The sequence below is a fragment of the Lytechinus pictus genome, chromosome 9 (assembly GCF_037042905.1).
Source record: "Lytechinus pictus isolate F3 Inbred chromosome 9, Lp3.0, whole genome shotgun sequence".
Taxonomy (NCBI): Eukaryota; Metazoa; Echinodermata; class Echinoidea; order Temnopleuroida; family Toxopneustidae; genus Lytechinus; species Lytechinus pictus.
In genome coordinates, this window is record NC_087253.1 from 2,102,233 (window position 1) to 2,130,129 (window position 27,897).

General features: G+C 35.4%; 2 protein-coding genes across 3 annotated transcripts; both read left to right on the top strand.

Annotated features, from left to right (window-relative positions):
* Positions 1 to 3,704: 3,704 nt before the first annotated feature.
* On the top strand, positions 3,705 to 12,668 carry LOC129268447 (uncharacterized). The gene is made up of 3 exons (XM_054905999.2): positions 3,705 to 4,606; positions 8,675 to 9,138; positions 9,595 to 12,668. Exons 2-3 carry the CDS (start codon positions 8,724 to 8,726, stop codon positions 9,783 to 9,785), a joined length of 606 nt encoding a protein of 201 aa, XP_054761974.2. The 5' UTR covers positions 3,705 to 4,606; positions 8,675 to 8,723; the 3' UTR covers positions 9,786 to 12,668.
* A 2,642-nt stretch (positions 12,669 to 15,310) lies between these two features.
* On the top strand, positions 15,311 to 27,793 carry LOC129268912 (gamma-butyrobetaine dioxygenase-like). Of its 2 annotated transcripts, none has more exons than XM_054906379.2 (7): positions 15,311 to 15,678; positions 18,628 to 18,927; positions 19,393 to 19,643; positions 20,646 to 20,751; positions 22,741 to 22,940; positions 24,760 to 24,926; positions 25,610 to 27,793. In XM_054906379.2, exons 2-7 carry the CDS (start codon positions 18,646 to 18,648, stop codon positions 25,789 to 25,791), a joined length of 1,188 nt encoding a protein of 395 aa, XP_054762354.2. In that variant the 5' UTR covers positions 15,311 to 15,678; positions 18,628 to 18,645; the 3' UTR covers positions 25,792 to 27,793. The 2 variants fall into 2 exon arrangements, with proteins under 2 accessions (XP_054762354.2, XP_063960532.1); XM_064104462.1 differs by having other exon boundaries at positions 15,383 to 15,678; positions 18,634 to 18,927; positions 25,610 to 25,883.
* The last annotated feature ends 104 nt before the right edge of the window (positions 27,794 to 27,897 follow it).

Here is a 27,897-nt window from a genome sequence, read left to right on the forward strand (position 1 = left end):
CAATGTACAATATAAAAATGTCGTACACTCATAATTAATACGTTCCATTTACCATGCTAACCCTTGTATTATTATCATTAGTTGATTAACCGATTAATTTGTTGTCGAAGTGGATGTTGAAATAGACTAAATGAAAGGTAGTATTTAGCTCTAATGCATAAACCATTAAACCAGGGATGGATCACTGAATTCAGATATGGAAGGCACTTCGCCAGTACGACAATACTCCAGACGGTGGCCTGTACTGTTTCCAGAAGAAGAAGAACAGAAGAAGAAGAAGAAAAAGAAGAAGAATAAGAAGAAGAGGAAGAATAAAAAGAAGAAGAAGAAGAAGAAGGAGGAAAAGGAGAAGAAGAAGAAGAAGAAGAAGGGACAGAAAAAAATATAAAATGTCATGTATTTAAACGTCTTTGTATTAATAATGATAATAGTAGTAATAATACAAATTATAATGATAATAATAGAAATCGATATACAACTAAGAGTGATATTGATAATGATAACAAAAGTAAAGTGATGAATATTCAAGAAAGGGAAAGAAGAGGATGAGGAAAAAGAAGATGAAGAAGAAGAGGAAGAAGAAGAAGAAGAAGGAGAATAAAAAAGAAGAAGAAGGGACAGAAAATTATTGCATTTATTTTTGTAATTACGAACATATTTTTCTAGACAATATGGCGTTTGTAAGCAAGAGGATCCTCCAAATTTAAATCGAAACAATTGTAATATGTGAACAAAAATGTATTGTAATATTTTCTCTCAACTAATGCAGGGACAATAGAAAATAATTTCTCCTTTACTCCTCATTGGCGGAGTGTTTTTAGGGCGCCCCCATTGGTCCGCCACTGCGTCGAATTCCTTGGAAAATAGAAACTATGCCTCAGTTAAACATGAGATAAGGGTGAGATTCTGACAATAATATACAACCGCACAGCATATTTTAGGAAATTTTCTTTTCTCAAGTTCTCAAAAAGACCATCTAAGATTAAACATCTCTTAAAAACACATGTCACCCAAAATATCATGATTAACAACCATCGTAGCTAAAAAAATGTCAACTTGGAAAAACGAATTTCGCGTCCGCTCTAGAAGTTCACCCAATGTAGGGCCCACGGTTCATCATTCTTTAAAATATCTATAAAAATAAGTCAACGTTTCCGGAATGCTCTGATAAGAGACATAGTGATATATGACCTGGATATGTCGGCTTGGACGTATGGTATGCCGGGTCTTGATTAGGACGCAATGTCAAGGCGATTGCGTTAGTGATAGAAACCGATTTGGGAATAAGTTTGTTTTATGAAGTAGTTGGTGAGAAGTGACAGAGATTTATTGATAGAGGCTACAGTCATACCAACGAAACCAACTCTAAATCGGCCGATGATATGCCACTGAAAATAACGTATCAGCTTTGGTCGATATGGAGTCGGTTTTGTTGTCCTGACTGCGGCAAGAGCGCGCCCGTGAGGTGTCTGTGATGCCCTCCTAAAATGTTTGTTCCGACTCCGGTCATGCCGGTGCTAAATTAATCGTGTCCATTAAGATAAAATTGTAACACGAATCCCTCTTGATTTTCAGAAAGACTTCAGATCATTGATATATCACGTCTTTGAAGACAAAGGTTTTGCTTTATTGAGTCAGGGATAAACTTATTTACCTTGTATAGATTAAATGGTTAAAATATAATGTAGGGCGATGCGATCTCCCAAATTGGATACTCACGATATATCTTAATAAATTGGGACATGAAGATCCATGATTGGGATAACCTTTTTATAGATGTAAAATTAATTGACAAAGCATTGGCGAAGTCTACATGAATTCATTGCTTTTAAAAAAAGGAAGTGATTAGGACGGCGTCGACATAAGTATCCAAAGTATTACTTACAAGACCAAGCCAGAAATACATTTTCTGCAAACCTCTATTTTCTTTTCATTTACAAGAAGGCAAGATGGCCTCAACATGGTTATCAAAACTAACGGGGAAAAGAGAACTTTCTTTTGAAACTTCTAAATTTGTTCATTATTTAGTAAGAAGGTAAGATGATGGCAACCCCATTAAAACAATCAAACAAACCCAAAACTATAACGACCAAAAAGAACGTTCTTTGAAAACATCTTTTTTTTCATTTATAAGAAAGTTGATGCTTATATTTTCTTTTTGATAAATTGTTTGTTTGTTCTTGTTTTTCTTTTATATACAAAGAATACTCCGGAAATTATAGAGTTTCTGCTACAATTCTTGCACGCAAGAAGGGAAACGTACATTTTTGCGGAATTTTGTCTTTGATGATATTTCAAACGAAATAAATATCGTATCCATTGTATGGCTTCTCATTAAAATGAGTTTTCTGCGTGGTAAATTTATTATCTTTCCCTCGAATTAACATATTTCCTTTTCTATATATTTTCTTATTTTATTTGATGTATCGGAAATTATTATTGTATGGCTTCTTATTGAAATGTCTTGTCTGTGTAGCAAATGTATGTTCTTTCCCTCGAATTAACATGTTTCCTTTTCTATATATTTTCTTATTTTATTTGATGTATCGGAAATTATTATTGTATGGCTTCTTATTGAAATGTCTTGTCTGTGTAGCAATGTATGTTCTTCCCCTGGAATTCTCTTTCACATTATTTTTTTTTCATATCTTTTCTTATTTTTTATTTGATGAATCGGCAATTATTTTAATTTCTTTCATTCAATTTCTTTACGTTTGTGTGATCTCCTACAAGATAACGCCGCCAAATACAGTAGGACTTTTTTCGTTTCATGTCAACCCATTTGAGTTTTTTTTTTGGCATTGATATTTAGAGAACGGCAGTTATACAGTGATGTATGGCTTTGTAGTACTTCGCGATTTTTTTATAAAAAAATAGATTTGTGAACCCAGAGTAATATAAAAATGAGCTATTGAATAATGATTATTGGCAAATTCTTTGAAAATGCACGTTCTGACGAAGAATAGTGGATAAAACAACGAGTAAAAAGTACATTTTACGCTCTTTAAAATGTTTGTAGCGACGATAATGATCACCGATGGCCTTGCCTGACTTGTATACAATTATTCAACGATTCTATTCGTGGAACGAATCCTTGAAGAATTCATTCTCAGAGTATATTCTTAAACTAATCGAAATTCAATGGGAACGAATCCGTCGCAAAGTCGAGTGATCGAAATTCAGTAAATCGTATTTATTACTAGTTGAGAACAAAAACATGCACGATAAAACTGTGTCGGTTCACTATTTTATCTATACATTGCAAACGATCATAGTTTAACTTCATGCAGTTATCAACTAAATGACATGTAGGTTTAACCCCTTCTGTTATGATTGCGAAAAAGGATGTAATGTGTCGATAAACATGATAAAGAGAAAAGGTAACAGAAGAAGATTTCAGAACTACTGCCAAATAGATCGAGAAAATTCCGATAGCTTCCGACTCTAAAGATAAACTCTTGCAACGCAGGAAAACAGTGCATTCCTGCTGCTGATAAACTGGTTGTAAATGAAAGCATTGGGGACATATTCTCATTGGCTGATAGGGGTGCGTGGAGGGAAATCTGCGCATGACGTAGCCAGTGCGACGAGTAAGGACAAGTGGAGCTTGAAATGCGCATGCCCAGAAAACACTTGTTCTGAATTTATTAAATATGCTAGACCTCCACCCATCTCTTCTTCTTCCGCCATTTTTTTCTCTCTTTGTCTTTCACTGTCGTTAAATCACTCCGACCTCGTCTTTTTTGTATCTCGGTCTTTCTGTCTTCTCTCTCCCCATCCCTCTCTCCCTGTCCTTCTCTCCCCTTCTTTCCATCTCTCTCTCTCGTCCCGTCACCGGACAAGGTATTCCGGGCGGCAATTGAGTTATACGTCACCAAGCCCTTCCCACTATCTACCAATCGGTGTATATTACCTTCCATTCCCCCTTTTTTTACTTTCTAACTCCTTCCTTCCCGCTTTCGGAATGCTGGATGTCGGTGTCATCCGTCCGTTAATAAAATCCACTGTTCCCATCCGTACTGGTCGCATTTCAATTCATGCTTTCAATCGCATCACTTCACCCGCAAAACTGCTCTCCCTCTCGATCACCAATGTGCTTTTCTTCACTGACACTGCGGCTTTAATCAACTCTTCTCTTGCAAAGTTGATTTTAATTTTCTTTTTGCTTTTCCTCCGAGCCCCTTCGATCGCAAAGTTGCATCGAGGTGTCGTCATCGTAGACATCAGATTCATTCATAAAAAGGCCGATTTGGGACAAAATGCTGGACGGCATCTGTGTGATTTCTTCCCTGTGGATAGGTACTATCATCTAGTCTTCAGGCCCTGAATTTTGTTACCAGAAATTGACTTTGAAAGAAAAGGTAAAGCGAAGCCAACCTTCCAACATCTCTTCACGAGGATTCGACAGGAGGAAAATCATCTCATGGAATAGTATTTTGGAAACATTAGATTGCATGCCATCGCTGAATAAAGACGAGTCTTTATTGATATAATTTTTTCATTTGGATATCTACACACGAGAGCCTGATCTGTGGCGAAAGAAAGACCAGTGGTATTTACCGGGAAACGGTCATCCTTTCTTCCAGAACCACTGTATTTTATAAATGTACGTATTGTATTGCTTTTACGATTATTACATTATTACACCATCCCTTATTGTAAAGGCTAAAATAAAGATGATCACCTAACAAATAGTAGGCGCGTCCGTACACCAACCTGTTATTTCTGTGGTAAGGTGTTAGGATCGGTCCTTGCCTGGGTTGGCTGGTGTGGTGAAGACCAGAGTTTTCTGCTCCTGGCTCTGGCGTTCAGTTATCTGTTAAATGCAGTTTAATCATGTATGGTGAGCGGACTGTGTAATAGTTTCTTATATTCACCCGGGTAGAGAGTACATAATTTTTTTCTAGTTTTTTTTTTTAAACAAGAGCACACCAAGTTACCATAGCATTTCCATTTATTTGAAAGCAAGATAAAAGAGCATTGTAGATTAAATGCCTTGCTCACGGGCATAGGTGCCGCGGCCGGGGATCGAACCCCGGTTTTTCTATGTATAGCCAGGCGCCTTAGACCACTCGGCCAGGGCACCTCCACCTCTAGTGACTGGAGTATCGATGGCGGGATGCGATATCCATTAAAACTCCTAATATCGTCTTTATGTTCATGTTTCAATTGTATTTTTTGAGGTAAGGCAATTTAATGAGGACCATAGATATAGCAGTAATAGTGAATCATGAATGACAAAAATAACCATAACGATGACGATATTACTTTAAATAATGATGATGATAATTGTAAAAATGATCATAATATAATCATAATATTTAAAGTAATTATTACAAACATGAGGACTATAATTTCGATTATACTTACTCCAATAATGCTCATGAAGATACAGAACTTGACTAGGTGGATGCGATGACACCATATGGATGGGAACACTAACTGCACATGGTAATAGAAAAATCATTCCATCAGCAATTAACTGAATAGATTGAAATATGTATACCAAATTTGTGAAAGTAATAGAGATGAAATGAAAATATGACAAAATATAATATCGTGAAAGCAAATAATAACATGAATCAATATTTCAGTAGATTGAAAACGATCAAAATCCGAAAATTTGCAATTTCCACATATGCATTTCTTAAACTATATAATTGCATTCTTATATTAAGGTGATGCAATTAAAAAAAAAAAAAAATCATAATTTCTAAAATTGAAACGCAGCAAAATGAAGCAGAATAGCGTAATAATAGAATAGAGCAGTATTCATCTTTCACATGAAAATATAAAGTAGACAAACAAACACGGAAAGCAGCTTGTTTACAAACACACTTCAATATTCTGTAGTAAACGTAAAATTTGAAATCACCCCCACCTTTGAATTAGCCATCATCACATATACTTTACTGATCAGGATATCACCCATTGCAATTTTGAGGTATCACTGTGACATGTATCGGTATTAGGTGTATTTCGTCATATCGCAACTTATTCATTCATATATAAAAGAGAGAGAGATGGAAAACTGTCTAGTATTAATAACGATAATAACCATCCGAAATTATAAGTGCACTGTGGGCATGTTGGGATTTGCATTTTGATTGGCAATTTTAAACTAGTGATCGTTCATATTTTGCGATATATAATTCCACCCCTTCCGTCCTAACTTATCCTCAATCTTTAGCGCGCCGTTTTCATGTCGCACCCTAGCTTATTCCCCCCTCTTTCCCCATCTTATCTACAATTGCCTATTTAGACTCTCTCACATACATGATACATGACATATTTCTTGTACTTATCCCTGACCCTAATTAGCCTAGAAAAAAAAAACACCTTGTCAACCCCTGCAGTGTCTGCCTTATTTCTAATTCTCTCTCTTTCGTTAATGGAAGAAATGAAGAGAAAGTGTTAGACGCCGGACTCTCTGCATTGATGGCTATATAATGAGTTTTGCTGATTGGTCTTGAGTATGTCCTTCCAAAACTAAGGTGTCGTGTGCGCAATCTCGCCATGGAAAGCTATTGGATGCTTTACCCATTCACTCCGCAAAAAATGAATTAGAAATCAGAGTAAAACACGTGGGCGCAGGATACTAACTAAGGCGCGAAACCAAACACATTGAAGAAAATGCATATCAATAAATAAATAATCAACATAAGAAATAAGGATTTGGAACTGTAATAGAAATGCCGGTAGTGGAGTTAGGGTAGGGTGATTAGAAATACAGTGCAATAGCGTTTTGTAATCGCATGCCCACCTGCAAGCATTTATTTTGTAGGCGAACTTGGGAGAACAAATATTATTCCAAACGCAGTAAAATTACTGCCTGGTCCCCAAAATTATTTTCATATAAGAGATATGCATTTTTTTTGCTTTTTAATAGAGAGGAAAATTATCTAATGTATATGTTTTACAAACATTAAATAATTATTATATTTAGGATAAGTTTGAAAAGTACAACAGCTGCTGTATATATAATATACGCAAGGGAGCAATGCTTTTAAATTACCGTTTTCGCTTTACACATAATCTTGTAAGATTGCACGAGTCGATGAAACCGTATTAATGCCAAATCAATTCCCGTTTTTGTGCATGTCTGATTTAGCAAAGTAAGAATGGCACGTTGCAATAGATACAAGCTGAAATTTCTCACTCGTTATAAGAAAATATATTCTCTATAAATGTGGATAATTATTGTTCTTGGTTCGGGAAATTTGAAATAAGAAATGTATGAATTGTGATTTCCGTATAGTGTGTCACTGCTTGCCATATTGATTTATTTTAATCAATATTCTCTCATTGCACACTCCATATTTCTTTAAAGATGAAACACCAAAGTAATCAAATTCCACCAATCATAAAATTAAAAGTCTTCAATCGATCAACAAAATCATTATTTTTGGAAAAAATTAATGTAACTATAATATAAACCCTGATAATAAATGTATTGGAAATGTGGAAAAAGCAAATGAAAAAAATCAAGATGATTAGTCATGAGTAATGATTTAAAAAAATGATATATTTTAACAAGGAGATTTCATCAATCGCACCTTTTCCTGATAGCGAACGTGGGCGAGACATATTGGATAAAAGCAAGTATAGTGTTTGCTCAGCGATAGACATTTAATTTGCTTTCATTTTAATGTGTCTAAAAATATCTTTAACCACTCTCACTCGCTGTTGTTGTAATCTCATAACCTCTTAAATGAGACAGGAATGCGATTGAATTTACCTCCATCCATTAGTAAGGGCGAAGGCTGCGTTACGTCACCGCAGAATCATATTTATTACATTATATTTATATTAATTCAGTGAACAGCGATATGTCACTGCAATGAATGTAAGCGGGAGCATCACTCCTCCATCAGATCGACGGGGGATGGTTGGGTGTTGCTAAATGTTCATTCGTGAGCTTGAATAAAGTGGATTACTGGCAAGGAAGAAGACAAGCAGCGGATCATATTTAAATCAAATCTTGAAATCGATTAGAACATTATATCATTCGAAAGAAAGGTTTTGTGCTATTTATATATTATTTCGCGGAATTCTAGAGTCAGTTATTACCTGCGAAAATAGGATTTTCATAATAGGATTTGAAATGTATTCATTATAAAAGATAACATTTAAGCGCACAATAGAGTTTCCTGGAATAAAAAAAGCAGTCGTTAGAAAGGAATATACATACATACAAACCACTCAACAGTAAACCCCCCGATAAAATGAAATAATAAATGTTATCAACATTGTTAAACAAATTCATAAATGATAATTGATTGAACACGTAGCATAAAAATACCAAAATACATAAATATATAAACGAAACGAAATGAGTAAATTCATTTTTTTTATCAATTATGTACGGATGGAGTAGGCCTACTGTTTTTGCTCATTCGGCTGTTTTGGATGTACTTTTATGTAAAGTTATTAGGCTATAGTTAAAAAAAAAAAATGTTCTCACTAGCTCGTATCATGATGTATCCAGCTTGTTTAACTATTTCTCCGTTGGAGATAAGGAATAAGCGGATATTTGATTTATGGATTTATATTGAAATATATTGTTTAAAAACGACTTTTTCTTTTCATTTATATTTCACACTTATTAGTTCATTTCATATTTTATCAAAGTAATTACGCTACATGTTTCATTTTATTGTATCCCCTTCTGCAGATATAACCTATTTTCGTACACCCCACTGTACACCACCAATCCACAAATCATGTCATCATCTACGCTATCATCGCAGACGTCATCGACGTCGTCGTCATCGAGACCGCGGTCATCATGGCTCCAGGTCATATGCTTGACGGTCATCGTGTACATTTTTATTTTCTCTACTGCATGCTGCCAAGCCGTGCCCATCTGGAAGTCCACCTCACCTCACCAGCTGAGATCAATGAGTGCTAACAAGATCGACGACGATATCGCGACGGCCGCCGGCGGCGGAATCCCGAGTTTGCCGGCTGGTGACGGCGAGTTCGACAGCCCCGAGTCGATACTGGAGAGATGCATACAGGCTTCAGCGGATGGGGATATTGAGGAGAATGTTTTTGTAAAAACTCTGTGTACGCTGGCACTAATTCATACCCGACATACTAATGACCAAACAAATCATCAAGGATATGTTAAAAGAGGTGGGTACCATAAACTATTACCATGGTTACTGTGTGTTTGGTGAAAGGGCGGGGAAATTGGGATAGGGTAATTCGGCTCCGGTATTTTCTGGTGTTAAAAAGATGTACCTTTGAATACGTGATTTTCAACAGACTTGTGTCTTGGCGACATGTGAATTTTCAAACACTGATAATATTAATGTCACGAATATAACTTGTATACATACTTATTAAAGCAGCTAAATAGTTATAATCTTCAACTAAAAGAGATCGATAAAAATAGCAATGGCTAAAATTATCATTGCCATTTTTTGCAGCAGGTCCATGACCATCAAAACAAAACAATGTAACTTGTACATGTATTAGATTGACCATTGACATCGAACGTAAGGGTGAGAAGTCTGCGTTTTTTGGTTTTCTCTCTCATCATTTATTAATATATTTCCATCCTTCTTGTCTTCTTTTATTATTCAACAGGTGCCTCATCGGATAGATCTGCCTTTGGCGCGTTTGGTCGGTTTGTGACCCGGTTACGGTTACATGCCGACGAGGTAGCCGACTACCAAGAAAAACTGAACCGACTACAAGCACTGGGCATACTCGATCCGGATTACAACCTCATATCCGTGCCATCCGAAACAGCGAGTCTGATGAAACAACAGGGATAAATTATCACCTATTGACTAATTGTCCAAAATTTTCTTGTCCCAGTCGTTTTCCAGAGAGAACGCTTTAGCCAGTTTTTCGGTTTGAATTAAGCTCGACTCACGTTTAAACCGGCCAACTGGAGAACCGCAAATTCGAATGAATTCAACGTAAAATAAAGACTCATCTCCTTGAATTTCAAAGCCAGTTTCTTTCTTTGATTTGAACAAAGAAAATGCTGTTGCTCAGTTTTTTTTTCCGATGTCAGCCTGTTGATGCATTTTCAAGTCGGACTGATGACAGAGAAAAGACACCATATCTCAGACTTAGGCAACATTGCTCATAATTTGGGAGAATTAATAACGAAATCGTCAATTATTCAATCGCTTGATCAACTACTTTATTTTACGAGTATCTCTTCGTATTCAATATGGTGAATGAGTAAACCGATGGGTCTTATGAGAGAGAAGCCTGAACTTTCCCTAGAACTATTGGATTTTATCATGTTTCATTGTGTAGGCCTAAATATTATGATTCGAAGGACTTCGCTTTTTTTCTTAGCTGGTAAATTAATGTACCCTAAATGGACACATTCCCAATCGCTTGAGGGTTTTTTTTTGCCAAGAGATCGACTGTCCATTAAACTATTCCAAAAATATTAGGCACTAATCTGCACACCAGATGGCGCTCTTACTAATAATTCAATTTGACGATAAATTATTGTCAACGGTCGGAGCGCTTGAATGGACTCTGTGTTCATCAAAACCATTTTCATGAACTGGCTATTTATAGCTCTGGATTGCTTCTATTTATTTTATGATGTCCAATAGATAATCTCAATTTGCTTTATACTATCATATTTTCTCTTTTCTTATAGATATTTCTTTGTTTTGGCGATAGTGCAATATTACGTATTTATGAAGGTTTTGTATAGTAAAAGTATTCTTTGCGTCTGAAAATATATTTTTTTTGTTAAAGCTATGCGAATACTTGAATTATTTGGTTGAAAATGTCCGGGTCTAATTGATTTTGATATTAAAAATGACTAGTCTTAACGACCATGAGTAAACCATTCCAAGCTAATATGAGTGGTTGATCATTGTAATAATTTTCAGTTACATTACTAATCATGTTCCTGTATCACAGTAATCTATTGAATAAAAATAAACGGTTAAGATTTACCCATATGCTTAAGTTGGATGTCTTGTATCAAGCAAGCAAATCAAAATGGTCACGGACATTACTATGTACTACTCAATGGCCCCTCCTTGTCCGAATTTGGCATATAATCTTCAGCCAACAATCATTAAAAATGGATAGCGTCTTATAAAAAGTCGCACAAACGAGACAAATTATATCCCGTTTTAATTCCATGTAAAGTCGAATGCGTGTGATAAGCATGGTGTAATTCAATATGTGATGACGTAATGTGTGATGACGTAGGCGATCACATGATAACGAACAGAAGTTATTTTATGTATTAACAAACAAAAGCAAAACAAACGTCCAAGAAAGTACTACTATATGCACCGTTCTCTGCCGATGATGCACGCTTGTAGCAGTTCTATTTATTTCTCTATAAAATAAATAAAGTACTACGGTTTCATTTCTAAAACGTCAACTTGTTATGGAACGTACTTATTGAGCTTTAAAACGATTATAGGCAAAAAAGCTGCAATTAGCACGGATGTATGACAGTATGTCTAAATAATAATAAATAAATGTCTAAATATTGTGATCAAGCAATTCTTGATGTTTTTGACAGAGTATTTACAAGGAAAACAAACAACTCGTTGGCATGTTTAAAAAAAATGCAAAAATTCCGTTTTCTATATTACAAACTTCGAGACACTTTGCAAATAATATCGCACTCATTTAGTAAGCCTCCTGTTTTTTTATGTCTCATATCAGAATTCAAACTTATTTGATAGAAGATAAAAACTAATATCAGGGAAGTTATATTCCTCTTTTGAAAAAAAAGTGTAGACTCACTTGTGTTTGCATGTTAGAATAAACGAAGATATTAATGCGATTACGTTTTTTTTTATCTGAATATACTTTCTATCACACTAAACTGACGATACAATTTTCGAGCAGTTTCTTTGACAGAATGATAACGATGACCACTCAATGTGGTTAAAACTCTACTACTTAACAAATTAACTTATATTCTCCTTTAAGTCTCTGTTAAGTATTACGTGGTAATGAAATACATTACGTAATAGCTGACAAACTATGCTAACCATATTGAATGGCAATGACCCGGTTATGATATAGTTATGTTAGTATCACTGTAATTGCAATGTACATACAAATTATTTTTTATGTGTTTGCTGACTGTTCATAAAGTATAAGAAACATCAGAAGATTTACATTTGAGTCCCAGAAAATGTGTATGGAGTGTGGTTTCCCTTCTCACTATAGAATTGTAAATAACATAGATGATTATCAACGGAGGGAAAACGACAAGTATTTAACGATCGTAGATGGCGCTGCCAAGCTCTGGTATTCAACTGTTTCTCAACCAAAATAATGTTATGATGGTTCGTCAAAACGATTTTATATTCACCTTTTAAATGTTGAACAATTAAGGTGCACAAACGTATCACCAAAGGGTTATTTATTTCCATGTTATCATCAAGTTATGTAAGTTATGTGATTAAAACTTACACCTACCGTAAAACAACCCAAACCAGTCAATCGTTTAGTCAGAAAACAATCGGATTGAACATTGCTTTCCTAAAGCTTAATAAAAAAAAAACACGCGGTGCTTTACCAGTTTAGAATCCGTTTAAAATCCATATTTTTAAAGCCATCGTCACGCCATTGTCGATCGTATCTTTATGTGAGAATTTTGTTTGATGAAGAAAGTCTGAAATAAATTGCATGATCTGAGTAAAATTAAAGACATATAATTTCTGGATTTTTTGTGTGTGCATGTGTCATGTGCTTGGGTTTGATGCACTTTTGTGTAATGAGTGAATGTCTAGTGTTGAGTTGATCGATGGATTGGAAGGAATTTATTTCGCTTCAAACTTTCAACAATAAGATTACGAAGGAATGCGTAATAAAAGAAAACAAAAGTGGAAGTGGGAGAAGTATAAGATGTAGAAAAAGAGGGAAGAGAAAATGGAACCAAGAACAGAATTTGAAGGAGAAGGAATAAAAGGTAAGCCAGGGAAATATCGATATAGAGAGAATGCAATCCGTTTGCCAATAAATAAATAAGAGAAAAAGGGAAACACAAAGGGATGTGGAATCGAGAGAGCAAGAGAGAGAGATGGATAGAGAGAGGGGAGGGATAGAGGAGGGGAGATATCAAGAGGGGGGTTATAAATTAAACATAGACGTAAGAAATCCATAAAACATGTGTTTATAAAACTTGGAGAAAAATATGTATTATTTAACAGATTACTTATGGATAAAACGACATTTGGAAATTACTGAACACACTAAAATCTTAGGATTGCAGTGGGGGTCAATTAATACTCCAATTAATACTCCAATCTCACAAGTGGTAGTCTTCACTGGATAAGTCTGATAAAATTAAAGATCGAGTCCACCCAGAAAAAATGTTGATTTGAATAAATAGAGAATAATCAAACTAGCATAAAGCTGAAAATTTCATCAAAATCGGATGTAAAATAAGAAAGTTATGACATTCTAAAGTTTTGGTTAATTTCACAAAAATAGTTATATGCATATCCAGGTCGATATGCAAATGAGGAGACTGATGACGTCATCCATTCACTATTTCTTTTGTATTTTGTTATATGAAATACGAAATATTATAATTTTGTCCTCATTGTCAAGTGAAACATCGATGAATTCCTCGCTGAACTGTGGAACTAGCATTGTTTAATTTTATATGGTTCAGTCAAGTTGGTCCTTATTTTCAAATTTGTAAAAAATGAAATATTGTGTAATTCAAATAATGAAGAACAAAAGAAACAGTGAGTGAGGAAACTCGTCGACTGTCTCATTTGCATATCACTGAGATGTTTATATGACTGTTTTGTGAAAATTAAGCGAAACTTTAAAATGCCCTATATAACTTTGTTATTTTACATCCGATTTTGATTAAACAAATTAGCGTTATGATTCTCTATTTATTCAAATCAACATTTTCTGGGGTTGACTTGACCTTTAAAAAACCCCAAGATGTTTTGGCGATCACAACAACCAACCTGCGGATAGCCGCTGATCCTCGAATACCGGGGGAAGAACAACAAAGAAGAAGATCTATATTCAAATTCATTCTTGTCCCCAGTCATTTGGATTAATGTAAGATCTATGAAATGAAGCACAAATTATGCTACCATAATTGAATATAATAGAACACGTTAATTACCATATCAAAGTGAAAATAATGAACATAAACCGTTTACTTTTTTCAATCGAAAATCTACAGATGGCGCTAGACCATTTTTATGTGGTAGAAATATAGACTCGATGAGATCAGGATCATTTCTTTTAACTTTTTAACTTTCAAAGTATTCACCAATTAACAGAGATGTGCTCGAGGTCGCCGGAGAATACCTTCTCTCACAGATTTTTTTTATGTGACACGGGCCGAGGCCAATACCGGCAAATTGTGGCCTCGATTGCATCCCTGACAAGTAAAGCGGAAGTTCAGCCTAAAAAAAGTTTGTTGTTAAAATAGCAAAAAACTCATTGGTGAAGATTTAAAGAAAATCCGTAACACATTAAGAAAGTTATTTATTTCTGACGTCATAAACGAGCAGCTGCCCCATGAGTGAGCAGCTTTTCTACATATCGTAATACTATGAGAAAAAATCAATGAAATGTCATTTTTTTGTCAGAAAATTGAAAATGTTTTTTTTATTTTACCTTCAGTATATCAATACACAAATCATTTTACACCAGTTCAGACTAAAAAAGAAAATTAAAAACAAGCCATCATGAACCATGACAAATGTGAAATTTATGTATTTCATATGTAACATATGAGTCAGCTGCTCGTTTATGACGTCACAAATCCAAAAATTAAAAATTCTCATAGCTTTCTTAATCTTAAGTGGATTTTCCTCAAATCTTCTCCAATAATATTTCACAACATAAATTTCTTCAGGGTGAACTTCCCCTGTAACATGTCAAATGAGGTCTATTATTTGCTATTTTACCTTGCATCAAATAGATAAACTATGCTTTAATATATTGATACCAACCTTTATGCCTACTTGTTAAAAATATACCATCATATCACCCATTCCATCACTATTATTGTAAGTAAACATACTTTTAATACTTTATTTTGATATAATTAATGGCAATGTAGGCCTACTTCTATTAAATAGGCACCGTTAATCATAACAGAGCTATGTTCAATTCACTTCGTATCTCGACGTTAACCCATTAAAAACAACCAACAAACATAAAATATACATGAATACACAAGAATATATATATATATATATAATGCGCATGAAGCGTTGTCGAGAATACATGTTGACATGCTTTTTATGTTTTGCAAACTCTCAGTGAAACGGCGTACGTAAAAGTTGAAATGAAATAATGCTTGATGAAAGACTAGTAGGTCAGTTGTTGATAAACAACAACTGACCGAATATATCTCCGCTCAGCTCCAGTTCTCGTCTTTACTGGAAATGCGTGGTCAGTCTGACCATGTAATAAACTCAATGGTCTGACCTATTGATAATAGTTCAGAAGCATTTTGCAAACAATAAACAAGGAGCTCGAATCCGCTGGAATAGGTCAATATTACATACTGGGTACGACTACGACTACGAGTCTTTGTATAGCGTGTTGGACCTGTGCGAACAGTATCAGTGATTAGTGAATTTATAACACGCGGTGCAATCAGTATTCCCGTACAGTATTGGATATACACCGTATAGTACTGTCCTGCATTATTTCTGTACGCCGTGAAATCAGGTGAGGCCCTGTTTTATAATAACACTTGTCAATTTAATACATCGTTCTTTCGTTGCATGTAAACTCGCAATGTATGTATGGTCGTGTGTAGAGAGAAGCCTTGTTAAACTGCTAAGGGGGTGTGTCTGCAATAAAACACGATGTTATGTAATGTTGGCAACTTGGCATAATATCTGTTACTTAAAAAAAGTGCACACCGGGTTACCAAGAATGCGAATAGCATTTCCATTTACATGCTGGATAAAAGAGCATTGTCAATCGGATAACAAATAACGAAGCCTTTTGTTATTGAATTTTAAAGTTTATCAATATCTTGTGAAAACAGTTATATGCACATGGTCATGAATATTCATTAGGTGGGCTGATGTTGTCATATCCCCACTTTCCTTTTTCTTATGTTATTACATGAAATCTTTAATGTTTCATTTTTTCATACATGTGTAAATGATGCGTCTCCATCGAATATTAAGTTACAGCAATAAATAGCTAACGCACTTAATCAGTTGTCAATACGATTGTTTTAGTTCTTGGTAGAATTTTTTTGAATAAACCTAAATTTCATAAAATAAACTACAAAAGAACAAGTGGGAATATGACATCTTCAGCCCAACTAATGAATATTCATGACGACATGCCTAGAATTGTTTCACCGGGATAATGCACATCTTTAAAATTTAATAACTTCGTTATTTGTTATCAGATTTTGATCAAACTTTCAGCATTTTGCTCTGTGAATTTTACTCTATTTACCAAGATATAAATATCTCCAGCATGGACCATCCCTTTAAATGCCTTGCTCACGGGCGCGGGCGATGCACTGGTGCCGCGGACTTTCCAGTCAGGCGCCTCATACCTCAGACCACTCGGCCACGGAACCTCCTTTGATATACAACATCGATATTCAAATGCAAATATTTGAATCGCGAATAAGCTGTTCAATTCGGAGATCTATTTAACGACATATTGGTAAACAACCAACTTCTTATTTCAGTCTGAATATACATGATAAACATTAAATTCATTTACCAGTATAAGTCTCTTTATAAAGGACGTGAGTATGGAGAAAGAACAAGGATGAAAAGAAAAAAAATATTTATTGACACATTGTTTTTAGTGGGAAAGCATATATGGGATTTCCCTATTTTTTTCCTGCAGTTTCTTTATTTCTTATTTCTCATTGCGTCAAATGTTTTCTTATTTTGTTTACATCCTTGTGCTTTCTCCGCATATGATCTTCAAAAGAGATGTTACGGTTATATGAATTCTAATAAATGTTTATCATGTTTATTGTTTAATTTCATACCCATTAGTTACGAAGTCCTACCATGCCTATAGACCTATTCATTCACGTCATTTACACTTATTAGGCCTACTTGTTGCAATGGGTAATACCTCATCAAGCTTTCAGATCGAAACATACGTATACGAAGAGTTTCTAATTGTTAGTGTCAGTGATCGGGTATATAGCTGTCACAAGGGAACTCGATCCACCTACGTTAATGTTATCATTATTCTATTAAAGCGTGCATGTATGCCCTTCATAAGAAGTTCACAGCAAACATTGGTGGGGGCAAAGTTTAGTGGAATGATGTAGATCAAATCCTTAATGTAAATGTTACTCTCATTATTGCATAATTGAATTTGGACTTCGTATCCAATCGAACTCAATGTTGACTTTGTACTTTGTATCTAATCGAACTCAATAATTACATTCAACATGCTGTCTGCCAATGTTTCAATTTTATTATGCGCTATATAAGAGAAGTATTATTATTATTATTTCATTCATTTGTGTGAAGTTTCATTTGAATTTGAAACAAGACGAAGGCTCAATAGGTTCCAAAAATCTACCTGGGCTCTCACTTAACTTTGGAGTAAACAAACGTGCAGGGACCGCGGTAAGGTTTTGAAGGGGGGGGGGGCTGAGCCAAAAGTGGGGGAGGAGGGGGTCTGACCATGCACAAAATCACAATCAGACGGTCGTTTTAAGTTTTGGTGCACGGTTGTGGGGGGAAAAATTGGGGGAGGGGGCTGAAGCCCACTCAGCCCCCCTGTTTCCGCTGCCCCTGATGTGTGGTGTGAATCGTAAAGACTAAGCTGCTCTTTCCCATGTCATGACGATCCCAAATCAAACAGTCACAGAACGCGATAGCATTCCATTTTCTATTCATAGTCGATTACTTTATTCATATTTAGTCTTCTTGAATCTCATTTGAATTAAAGTCCGTTTAAAGCCTCCATAAAAAAGTTAAATTAATGTGAATCGTACTCGAATATCACGTAATAATCAAATCCAACACTAGTTCAGTGGCCTTCTATTTTGTTTTATTTATTTATTTATTTATATATTTATTTATTTATTTATATATTATTCATTAATTCATCTGTGTGTTATTACTATTATTATTATTGTTTTCATTATCATTTTTATTAACATTATTTAGTCGTTTATCTATTTATTATAATATTATTTATATTATTATTGTCATTTGTCAGTACTATCATTATTACTATTGTCATTATCATTTTTGTTTGTTTGGGGGAGGGGTCCCCGAAGTCCAAGTTAAAAGTAAAGACAAAGCTTAAAACGAGATGATCAGAATTGTAAATGAAATAAACCTTTGAATGATGATGAAAAAATGTAAACTCTTATGACCCTTTTTTCCACTTGTACCTTTTTATCAAATTGTCTGATTTATGTGTATTTCTATAATATTTTTTTTTCAATGTGATATCCCTGTTATCGTTATTCATTAGGCATATCATCATTCATTATGCATTTTATGTTTTTACTTTCTGTACTGTCTTCAAAATGATAAACAATAAATTGATTAATTTTTATTTCTTTGTATTCATTATTATTCTTTTGTGGAGTGGGAATGATTCTTTCTGCATGAAAGTACTAAATGTGGTTGTGTCCTTATTTACAAATCTCCACACTTTTCCCAGATATAGATATCTTGAAACATGGCTGACGTGATAACAAAACTCAAACGGGATGATGACAAGGCTTGGTTCAATGTAGAATGGTCTGATGGTTACAAGGCTCGGTTCCCATACGTCTTCCTATTTGATAACTGCCGATGTCCGAAATGTTTCCACCCGAATTCCTACCAACGGTCCGTTCTCATGGCTAACATCGACCCGGATATCCGACCGGCCGGACACGAGATCATAGAGGGAGGAAAGGTTATTCAAGTCACGTGGCCGAATGGTAACGTGAGTCCGTACCCCGCTAAATGGCTCAAGGTAAGTCAATAGTTAATTAGTGGGTGACAGTAAAGATTAGTAAGTTGACATTCTTATTCATGAACCAGCAAACTTATAACAGATCACGGGGAAGTTTGATAAACATTTCTGCATGGTACACTTAAATTTATAAGAAAGAATAGGACAACATTGGCCCTGTTGCTCTGTCTTGGTAACAAAAATTAAATATTACCCAAAAGGCTCTAAATTGGGCATTTTCACTGTGCAGCACATGTTTATTCATTGAGACCATGCTATGACTAGGGGGGGGGGGGGGGCTTGTGGATCATCGACCCCCCCCCCCCCCGCCCGCCGTTTAGAAAGTTTACCCTAAACATTTCTGGCTAATTGCGCCACCTAATTCATATACATATACGATTGGGGTAAAATGTTTCATTTATGTATCGACTCAAATCAAAATCACTTCATATAAGGCCTATACTATTTTCTTTTTCAACCTGTCAGATGCATCAATTCGGCAAGAAACCGTACGACCCCTTAGAGTCCCTTGAAATCAAATCATGGGGAAAGGAAAAACAACAAGATATTCCAACATTCAACTACAAAGAAGTCATGGAAGACAACAATGTTCTTTATGAGTGGCTAGTCAAATTACTCACAGACGGCATCACTTTGATCAAAGGAACTCCGGGCGTAGAGGGCGTAGTAGCAAAACTTCATGAGAGGGTGTCATGGACAAGAAGGACTATATACGGGTAAGTCTGGTTCGAGAGAATGGTTAAAGAAAAATCGTTCTGAAGTGGAGGAGGTTGTAGGTAGGGTTGAGTTATTGGGATCACGGAGAACAGGGCCAGCAAACCCCTCTGAGAAGGTCTCACATACAAGAAGGACTATACATGTATATGGGTAAGTCTTATTCGAAAGAATGGTTCAAAGTATCTTCTCTAACTAGGGGAGTTTGTTCAATGATCTGTATAAAAGAGATCATTGGGTTTGTTAGGAATAGGGATGAGTAATGGGGATTATAAAGAATATGGCGTCTTAGCAAAGATACATGAGAGGGTGTCGTGGACAAGGATGACTGATGATAAAAGATTAGTCTGACTCGGAAGAATGGTCCAGGGGTCCGTTTCATAAAACTTGTTACAATAACAAATTGACACTAACAGTTATAAGCTACTGAAACCGTTTATTTGTTATAAAAATCAATCATTAATTATCATAGCAAGTATTTATGAAACAGGGCCCAGATGGTCGTTCTAATATGACAGTTTTGTTTACCCCCCCAAAAAATGGTAGAGTTATATGAATCAAGACAAAGAGGGCATCTTAAGGCTCTGTCACATCGCCCGTATCTCACGCGCAGTTGCCCGCAGAAGCGCACGCAAGTCTGGTTTGCACACAGAAAAGTTTTAAAGATGCCAAAAACTTTGTTGCGGGTGAGTTGCGGGCAATCACCCACAGGGCCTTTAGCAGATCGCCATCAGATGATGTCACGGACAAAAAAAGATTATACGGGTGAGATTCAAAAGTCTATTGAGGATCGTTCTAAAATGGAGAAATGTGATGTCCTTCGATTGAAAGGGCAGCTGCTCCAATGAAGCACTTGCTTGTTGTAATTCCAGTGCTAGAAATTCACCGGTTAAACCATGATCAAAATAATGGGCAATACTGCAACGCGTGAACATTTGTTTTAATGTTCCTTATATTAGTGTTATAATTATGGAATTGATATCAATTTTTCTTATATTCTGTAGCGAGATATTCAACGTGATCACGATGTACGATGCCTGCAGTTTGGCTTACACTGCTAAGCAGCTCGGATTGCATGTTGATCTCCCAGGCTTTTACCAGACTCCGGGGGTAAGAATGCACTCTGACACATTTTTAGTCAAAATTTAATTTAAGTATTAATCGGAGATGACCATGTAGATTTGACTAGTCGGAATGACTCTCACTCAGATCATTAGATCTCACCATCAGGTGCTACTTTTTAGGTTTCCATATACTTTATTTTGACAAGACCTAGTAAGATTTGACTCTTCATTGAGTGTGATTAAACAAGATTACCAGAAATCACGCCAATAATCCTACCCTACCATCCTATTCTTACTGTATTTCAACTGAATTCATATCACTGTGCAATACTACTTTTTAAACATAAACACAATTTACTTCATAAATCATTATCTTCGATGCTTATTGTAAATTCATCTGTGCATGATTATCACACAAGAAATAAAAATAAATATCATTTATGGACTGTTAATAGAAATTATGTATCATTTTCATTTAGACACCATGCACCAGTTGTGTGGAATAATCTCCCCATTGCAATACAGTCTCTCAACTCAATGTATGCTTTTAAAAGCGTACTTAAATTCTGTCTTTACTGCACTGCCTGTTTTTGTTTTGGGTTTGTGCGGACTTTGTATCTTGTTGTGTTCTGCTTTGTTTTCATTGTACAATTATCATGATTATATGCCCATTACCTATTCATACATTTTCTTTACTTAAATATGATTTATAACTGCATTTAATCTAATTATATACTGTATTTATCAAGGGTGGTTATCCAGACAATTCCTTTTGGTTTTTTTATGACTGCCCTATTCCAATACTGATGTGTTCTTTTTATATTGTATATCATATTTTAATATTATATTTTAAATCTTTCACTGCTCAAGTTTTCACGCAATTGTATGATATGTGTATATTTTATTGGAATTAAATAAATAACTTGAATTGAATTGAACCATTGATATGATTCTAGCAAAGTATTATTCAAATCGAAATGACCAGCGTTTTAGTAATGTCCTCAAAGAAAAGAAAACACTCATATTAGTCAAAATTGATGAGAGTAGTAACCAGTTTAGATGATCAATCTCGGCATCGTTTTTCTGGGACGCTTTTATAGTTTTTTTAAAACAATAATGATGATCTACTTCCTTTCCCCTTGCATTGTCTTTTTCCGTTTTATTCGTTTTCACTACGTGAAATATCATAAGGGGGCGGTCGCCCGTAGCCACTTCCTGACATGAGAATGTTTATTTTCATTTATGTATGCCATATTTTCACTACTTTGAAAAACAAAATAGAACTGGTGGGTTTAGTAATCGGTGGTGTATCTGTTAATAGGCATTCAGGAAGCAGGGACCAATGAAGAAATGCTGCTCACATGAAAAAAGGTTTCTGTTTTAGAAACCCAGAGTGATACAAAATAACAGAAAAAAATCTACAGTTTAATGAACAATACCAATGGTAACACACACGAATAATCATCCAATTACTGGTGGATCTTTTGAATTGATCGCAAACTTCAGTATCCAAGGCCCTGTTATCCATTTAAAAAAGATTTCAATATAATTTTCATTATTATATTTACCACATCTTGGGCCCATTGCATAAAAACTTTGCCATAAAATACTCTGGCAAATTTTTTACGAGTAATTTTCAATGGCATAATATTAACGGTCGCTCTTAAATGCCGATGCGTGCATGATATGCAACGCGCGATCTTATTGATAGATAAGCAGTAGTGCGCGTCCTCATGACACGATCTGACCAATGCGGTCAAGTCTTTCATACCGTATACGCAACTTGGTATTTAAGTGCGACTCTATGTCATACTTAAATCTTTGTGAAACACCCCCAGGACTCATCAGCCAATCAAAACAAAGGGACCGTTTCATAAAAACTCCAGCTAGACGCCATCTCTATGGAAAGCCAAACTGAACAATTATCGTGTTTGATGACGGGCATAAGGTTTCCATAGAAGCTACCATTATCTTTAATCTTAATGAAACATCCCCTGATTTCTTTTAAATTGTCATGTAATGTTCATCGTTCCAGGTTCAGATGTTGCATTGTATCAAGCAAGTCGATTCTGAAGGAGGTGATAATGAGTTTGTTGATGGGCTTCGGGTAGCTGAACAGCTTGAGCAGGAGTATCCTAAGATCTTTCAGAGATTAACCACCATGAAGGTTGACTTCAGGACACTAGGGGCTGAGTTTGTACCTTACCATACTATGACGCAACGTCCTGTTATTGAGTGAGTTCATTTTGAAATCATTGTTACCAAAGATACTACAAGGGAAAGATCGGACAGTACACAGAGCGCGCAATGAAACGTTCGGGAAGAGCGCCCTACAGCGTTCAGTAAGATTTGTGTATCGCGATATGGGGTATCCCAGGCCTAATTCATTTCCCATAGACTCTTGTGTTAAGGTGGCACTTAAAAAAATTTCATAAAAAATAAGGAGGAAATTCGAGGGTTGAATGTTTACTACCAGTGGACAAGATATATGTCTGACATTTCATATCTGACCAGAAAAGGGTACCTCGACCGGCTCATTTTAAAAAGAAATCGGCATTTATGAAGACTACACCCGACAGGATCAAATTCATCACTGGAGAGAGTAAAATGGCCCTAATCATTCCGCCAGTAAAAAAATAGTTCCAAAGTAGTGATATATCTTTCCAATTTAGAAAAAGGAAGTTCAGTAGGTACCCTCCCTTGAATCAGTGTTAAATTGTCCATCATATTCATTTTTGTCAATCAGCAATATCAAATTTAAAATTGAGCAATGGGTTGGCTCGAAGAATATCTTTGGCCTGCCAGTTGTAGTTAGGCCCGTGTGACCATGGTTGTGTACAAAACATAATTATGAGAGAAATGGTGGAGGGTGAAGGAATAGACGATTCGTGCATCTTAAGATTTTTTTCTTCCATTTTTTTTTGGAAATTAGAGATGAATTTATTTCACAGGTTTCTGGGTAATAAAAGGTGGAATTATTCCCATGCGCTGCCCTTGTGCCCTCTCCAAAATCCCCCATCTCATTTCCCCATATGTTTTCTACACAGCAGCGTGCCGATGTGCGATGGTTTACTTACTCAATGCTAGTTGGGCGCCCTTCCCCATGAACATTAATCGTGCGTTTCAAATATCGTCGAAGTGTCCAATCTTTCTCTTATAGTATCTTTGTTGTTAACTATCATGGGAACTGTTTCATAAAGAATTACAACTGCCTTTAGCCATGATGTCATGTTGTAAACCCATATCCTATTTCCACATAGCAGTGTTATAGACAGGTCTTCATACCGGGGGGGGGGGGGGGGGGGGTTGAGGTGAAGACGACCCTAAATTCATGCCATTTTTTCTCGATTTGTTTTCTTTTCGCAATTATGGCAACATAATTGGTTATGTTGATTGCGACTGACTGCCAAGTCATGCTATCACGGTAGCTACCCTGATGGTAAAAGTATAATAGTTGTATAATTATTTACTTTAAACCAAACAGGCCTCTGGTTACCATTGTGCTGTTGTATTTCAAACACTAGGAATCAGTTGCATGTTTTTCCTTTTTTCCACTAGAAAAATGGCATCATAATATTTCTATTTTTCATCATCATCGTAAAATACATTTAGTCACTAAAGAGACTGCAAATATAAAAAAAAGTTGCATTTTCTACCCATGAACTGCTCTAGTAATATTTAGACGTTGCTTTATGCGAGTATCATTTATTTGACCAAAGGCATGCCCTGTCCTTTCTGTAAGATTATTCCGTACAAATATCATGTATATGCCTGTCTCAAATCCATATCTTATTCACACTGGGCAGTGGCATGGACAGGCCGTCATACCTGGAAGAGGGGAGGGGGGGGGGGGTGGCAAGACTGCTTAAAGGTGACATCATTTTTTTATGAATTAAACTATAAGAGTACACCTCCCGAACTTCTCATATGAGTTGTCTTCTTTCCTCTTTTTCCTTATCTGCACCACTTTTTTTATACTCCTCTTTTTCACCCCACCCCCCTACCGTGACACCGCTCCTGAATAAATGCCTTGTAACATTGATACCCGTTTCAGGTACGACCGAGAAGGCGTCTTTCAAGGTATAAACTACAATGATGGTGTGAGGGCGCCCTACTGGTCTCTGCCCGTTGAGGAAATCACGGAAGGATACAGGGCTATGAAGACGTTTCATCGAGCAATGTACGATAAGAGAAACTGCATCTACTACAAAATGGAAAAAGGTATCTACTTATTTACTTCATACAAACGCCTATCCTATTTTTGAGCATCTGTTTTCATTTGTGATGAAATCACCTCTGGTAATATCTCAATTGTATTTTTATGGTTTCGTTGATCAAGAATGAGAAGTAATTTCTAACGTGCAATGTACCTGCTTCAGATAGGATGCGTAGCTTCCAAACTGTAGTTGTTGCTATTAAAATACTTTAAAGCTTGTTTACAGTCTACTTTCTTTCTTTTATTTTCCTTCAATGGACATTATGTTTGTGTGTGGTAAATGCAACCAAGCTTTGCCATTAAATGGGGGTCAATTTTTAGACGATGCAAAGATAAAAATAAAACCCTGTGCATAATGTGAACCACTGCTCGAGGACTGCTGAGGGTTTCACGATTATTTTTCACCAAATGAATTTTTCACTTTTATAACAAATTACTAAGCATGTCCATTCCATAAAGAGTGAACTAAAAAGATTATGGAGTGAAAATTTATGTTTTTCATTCATTTTTGAGTGATTGTTGGGAACTTCAAATTTGTGTTTTTCGTTCATTTTCTTCTGATGGATCATTGTTCAGGTCATTTAAAATGATCAGAATTTTCACTCCCAGTCCAATCATTTTATGGTTATGTACTAGGGAAACCACTCTTGTGAATGAACATTTTCCACTATTTCCCCGCTCCTCTCAGGTGACATGGTTATCTTTGACAACCGTCGAGTCCTCCATGGTCGTCTTGGCTTTGAGGTTCACGTCAAGGAAGGAGAAGAGAGCAAGAAGAGACATCTAGAAGGAGGATACCTTGATTGGGATGGCATCAAATCAAAGATGAGACTCCTACACGAGGAGATACATGGACTAGAACGGTTTTAATGATTTTTCAAAACGGACGGGGATGTCTTTTGTTGGTAGATTTGTGCATATCAAAAAAGGGAATCCATTCCAAACTGAAAGTTGTTTTTACATGAAAAGGAAGAATCAGACAGATAGGTGAACGTTCGAACAATATCAAACAAGAAAATAAGATAATTATGAATTTTCGAAAGTGGTTAAAAGTTTTAATCATTATACCTATGAAGATTTCAAATTGGCCACATTGTTGATGTCAATGTGGTGAAGGGTATCATGGTCAACTCTTTCGTTTTCAAAAGTTATACTTCAAATTATATTTTTATTGATGAGGATATGACACGATATGCCCTGATGATAAATGGTGATTATTTTTACATGATCAATACGAAAGCATGATTGCTTGTAAATAAGCAACCATAGGACCGACGGCTTCAGGTCCTCTCCGAGTGATCTGGTAATGAGGATAAATGCCTACTAAAAGGGCACCAGAGCGCTAAATTGGGGTAATAATAATAATAAGCCGGGGTAATAATAATATTAACAACGCGCCTCGGAATAGAATATTTCTAGATAGATGGCGCTATATAAATGCCTATTATTATTATTATTATTATTATTATTATTATTATTAATCGAACCAGGGTCCGAAATGCCTGCTCCACCGATTGAGCTATCGCGCCTCACTCTCTGTAATGTATTTATATATTTTGATTACCTTTCCAGATGAATAGGTGCTCATGGAAAAAAAAAACAAATCCTTGATAATCAAGTACACAGCCAATTGTCCCTACCACTTGTCATAATTAACTTACTGAATAAGTTGTCAATTTGAAATTCTCATAACATCATTATTTAAATGGCCATGACGTTCTTATTTCTTGTCCATTTTCTTAAATCTCCACCAATCAGATTTCTCCCCTCTCCAACACAATTTTATGGCCACGATTTGAATCTCTAATCTCTAATAGTTTGAATCTCTAATCATGATTTTACATTATTTTTACATCATTATTTTTACAACATTATTTTACATGTAGTGTTTCTTGCATTTTGATTTCTATTTGGTGCATTTCAGGAAAAAAAGATAAGTTTCCATGGAAGTAATAAGATTGACATGTGAAGAGTTTAACTGTGTATACAAAAACAGTGTGTGATATTTTATGTGTGTTCTGACAAGATGGATTTAAGCATTTTCAATGAAAATGAAGGTACGGACCTGAAATTGCTCCCGTAATATTTTAATAACTTCAAATTAATGTATATAGACTTGCCATTTTCTACCCGTAATTAATCTCGGAAATACATAATGTTAGTTCACCATTTAAAATGGCAGAGTATTTTTTTCTTAAACACTTTGAACATGCCGGATTTAACATGGTAATGATGATTTCAATCCAATGTGTTGAATTTCAGCACAGAAAATTACAATACATTTTATGCTGATGTTTGAAGGAGAATGAAATACATGTATATTCATTGATGATACCTCATTATTATTCGAGTACAGTTTTTGTAATTGTATATAGAAAGATATTTTATTTCAGATTTATATAAAGCTAGATATGAAATTTTAATTCACATAAAACTAATATTCCATCTGATTCTCAAATGTATTTTTATAAATTCTTTTTAAAGTTCGTGTCTTTAAGATGGCCAATGTATAATTGAAAGTAAAAGGCTAATTTTTGAACGTCGAGATTTTAGTATTATAGTTTTCAATGGGCAATTTCATAACGATTTGAATGTATCTAATGTGAGTTTTTCAATGGCAATACTCGATAAGAATATTCAGGTTGAAGCTTCAAATTTGAATATAAGGGATGATGCAAATATTAATTGTAATAATACAAAATATTTCGATAGAGCACGTATCCACCTTTTTAGGTGCCCAAGGCGCTCCTATAGTTACCCCGGCTAAGCCTCGGCTACCGATTCCGATATAATGCAGATAATATAATGTTGATATGATTTGGTTACTAGATATGCTTTCAATGCAAAATATACATTGACCTTGAAATCAAAAGTCTCTTTTGTGTGTGTGTGTGTGTGTAGTGATGTGTAATCCTGTGTTAATCAAGAAAGGATAAATATCTGTGTATGTTGGGAAGGGGGACTGGGTGGGCTTTA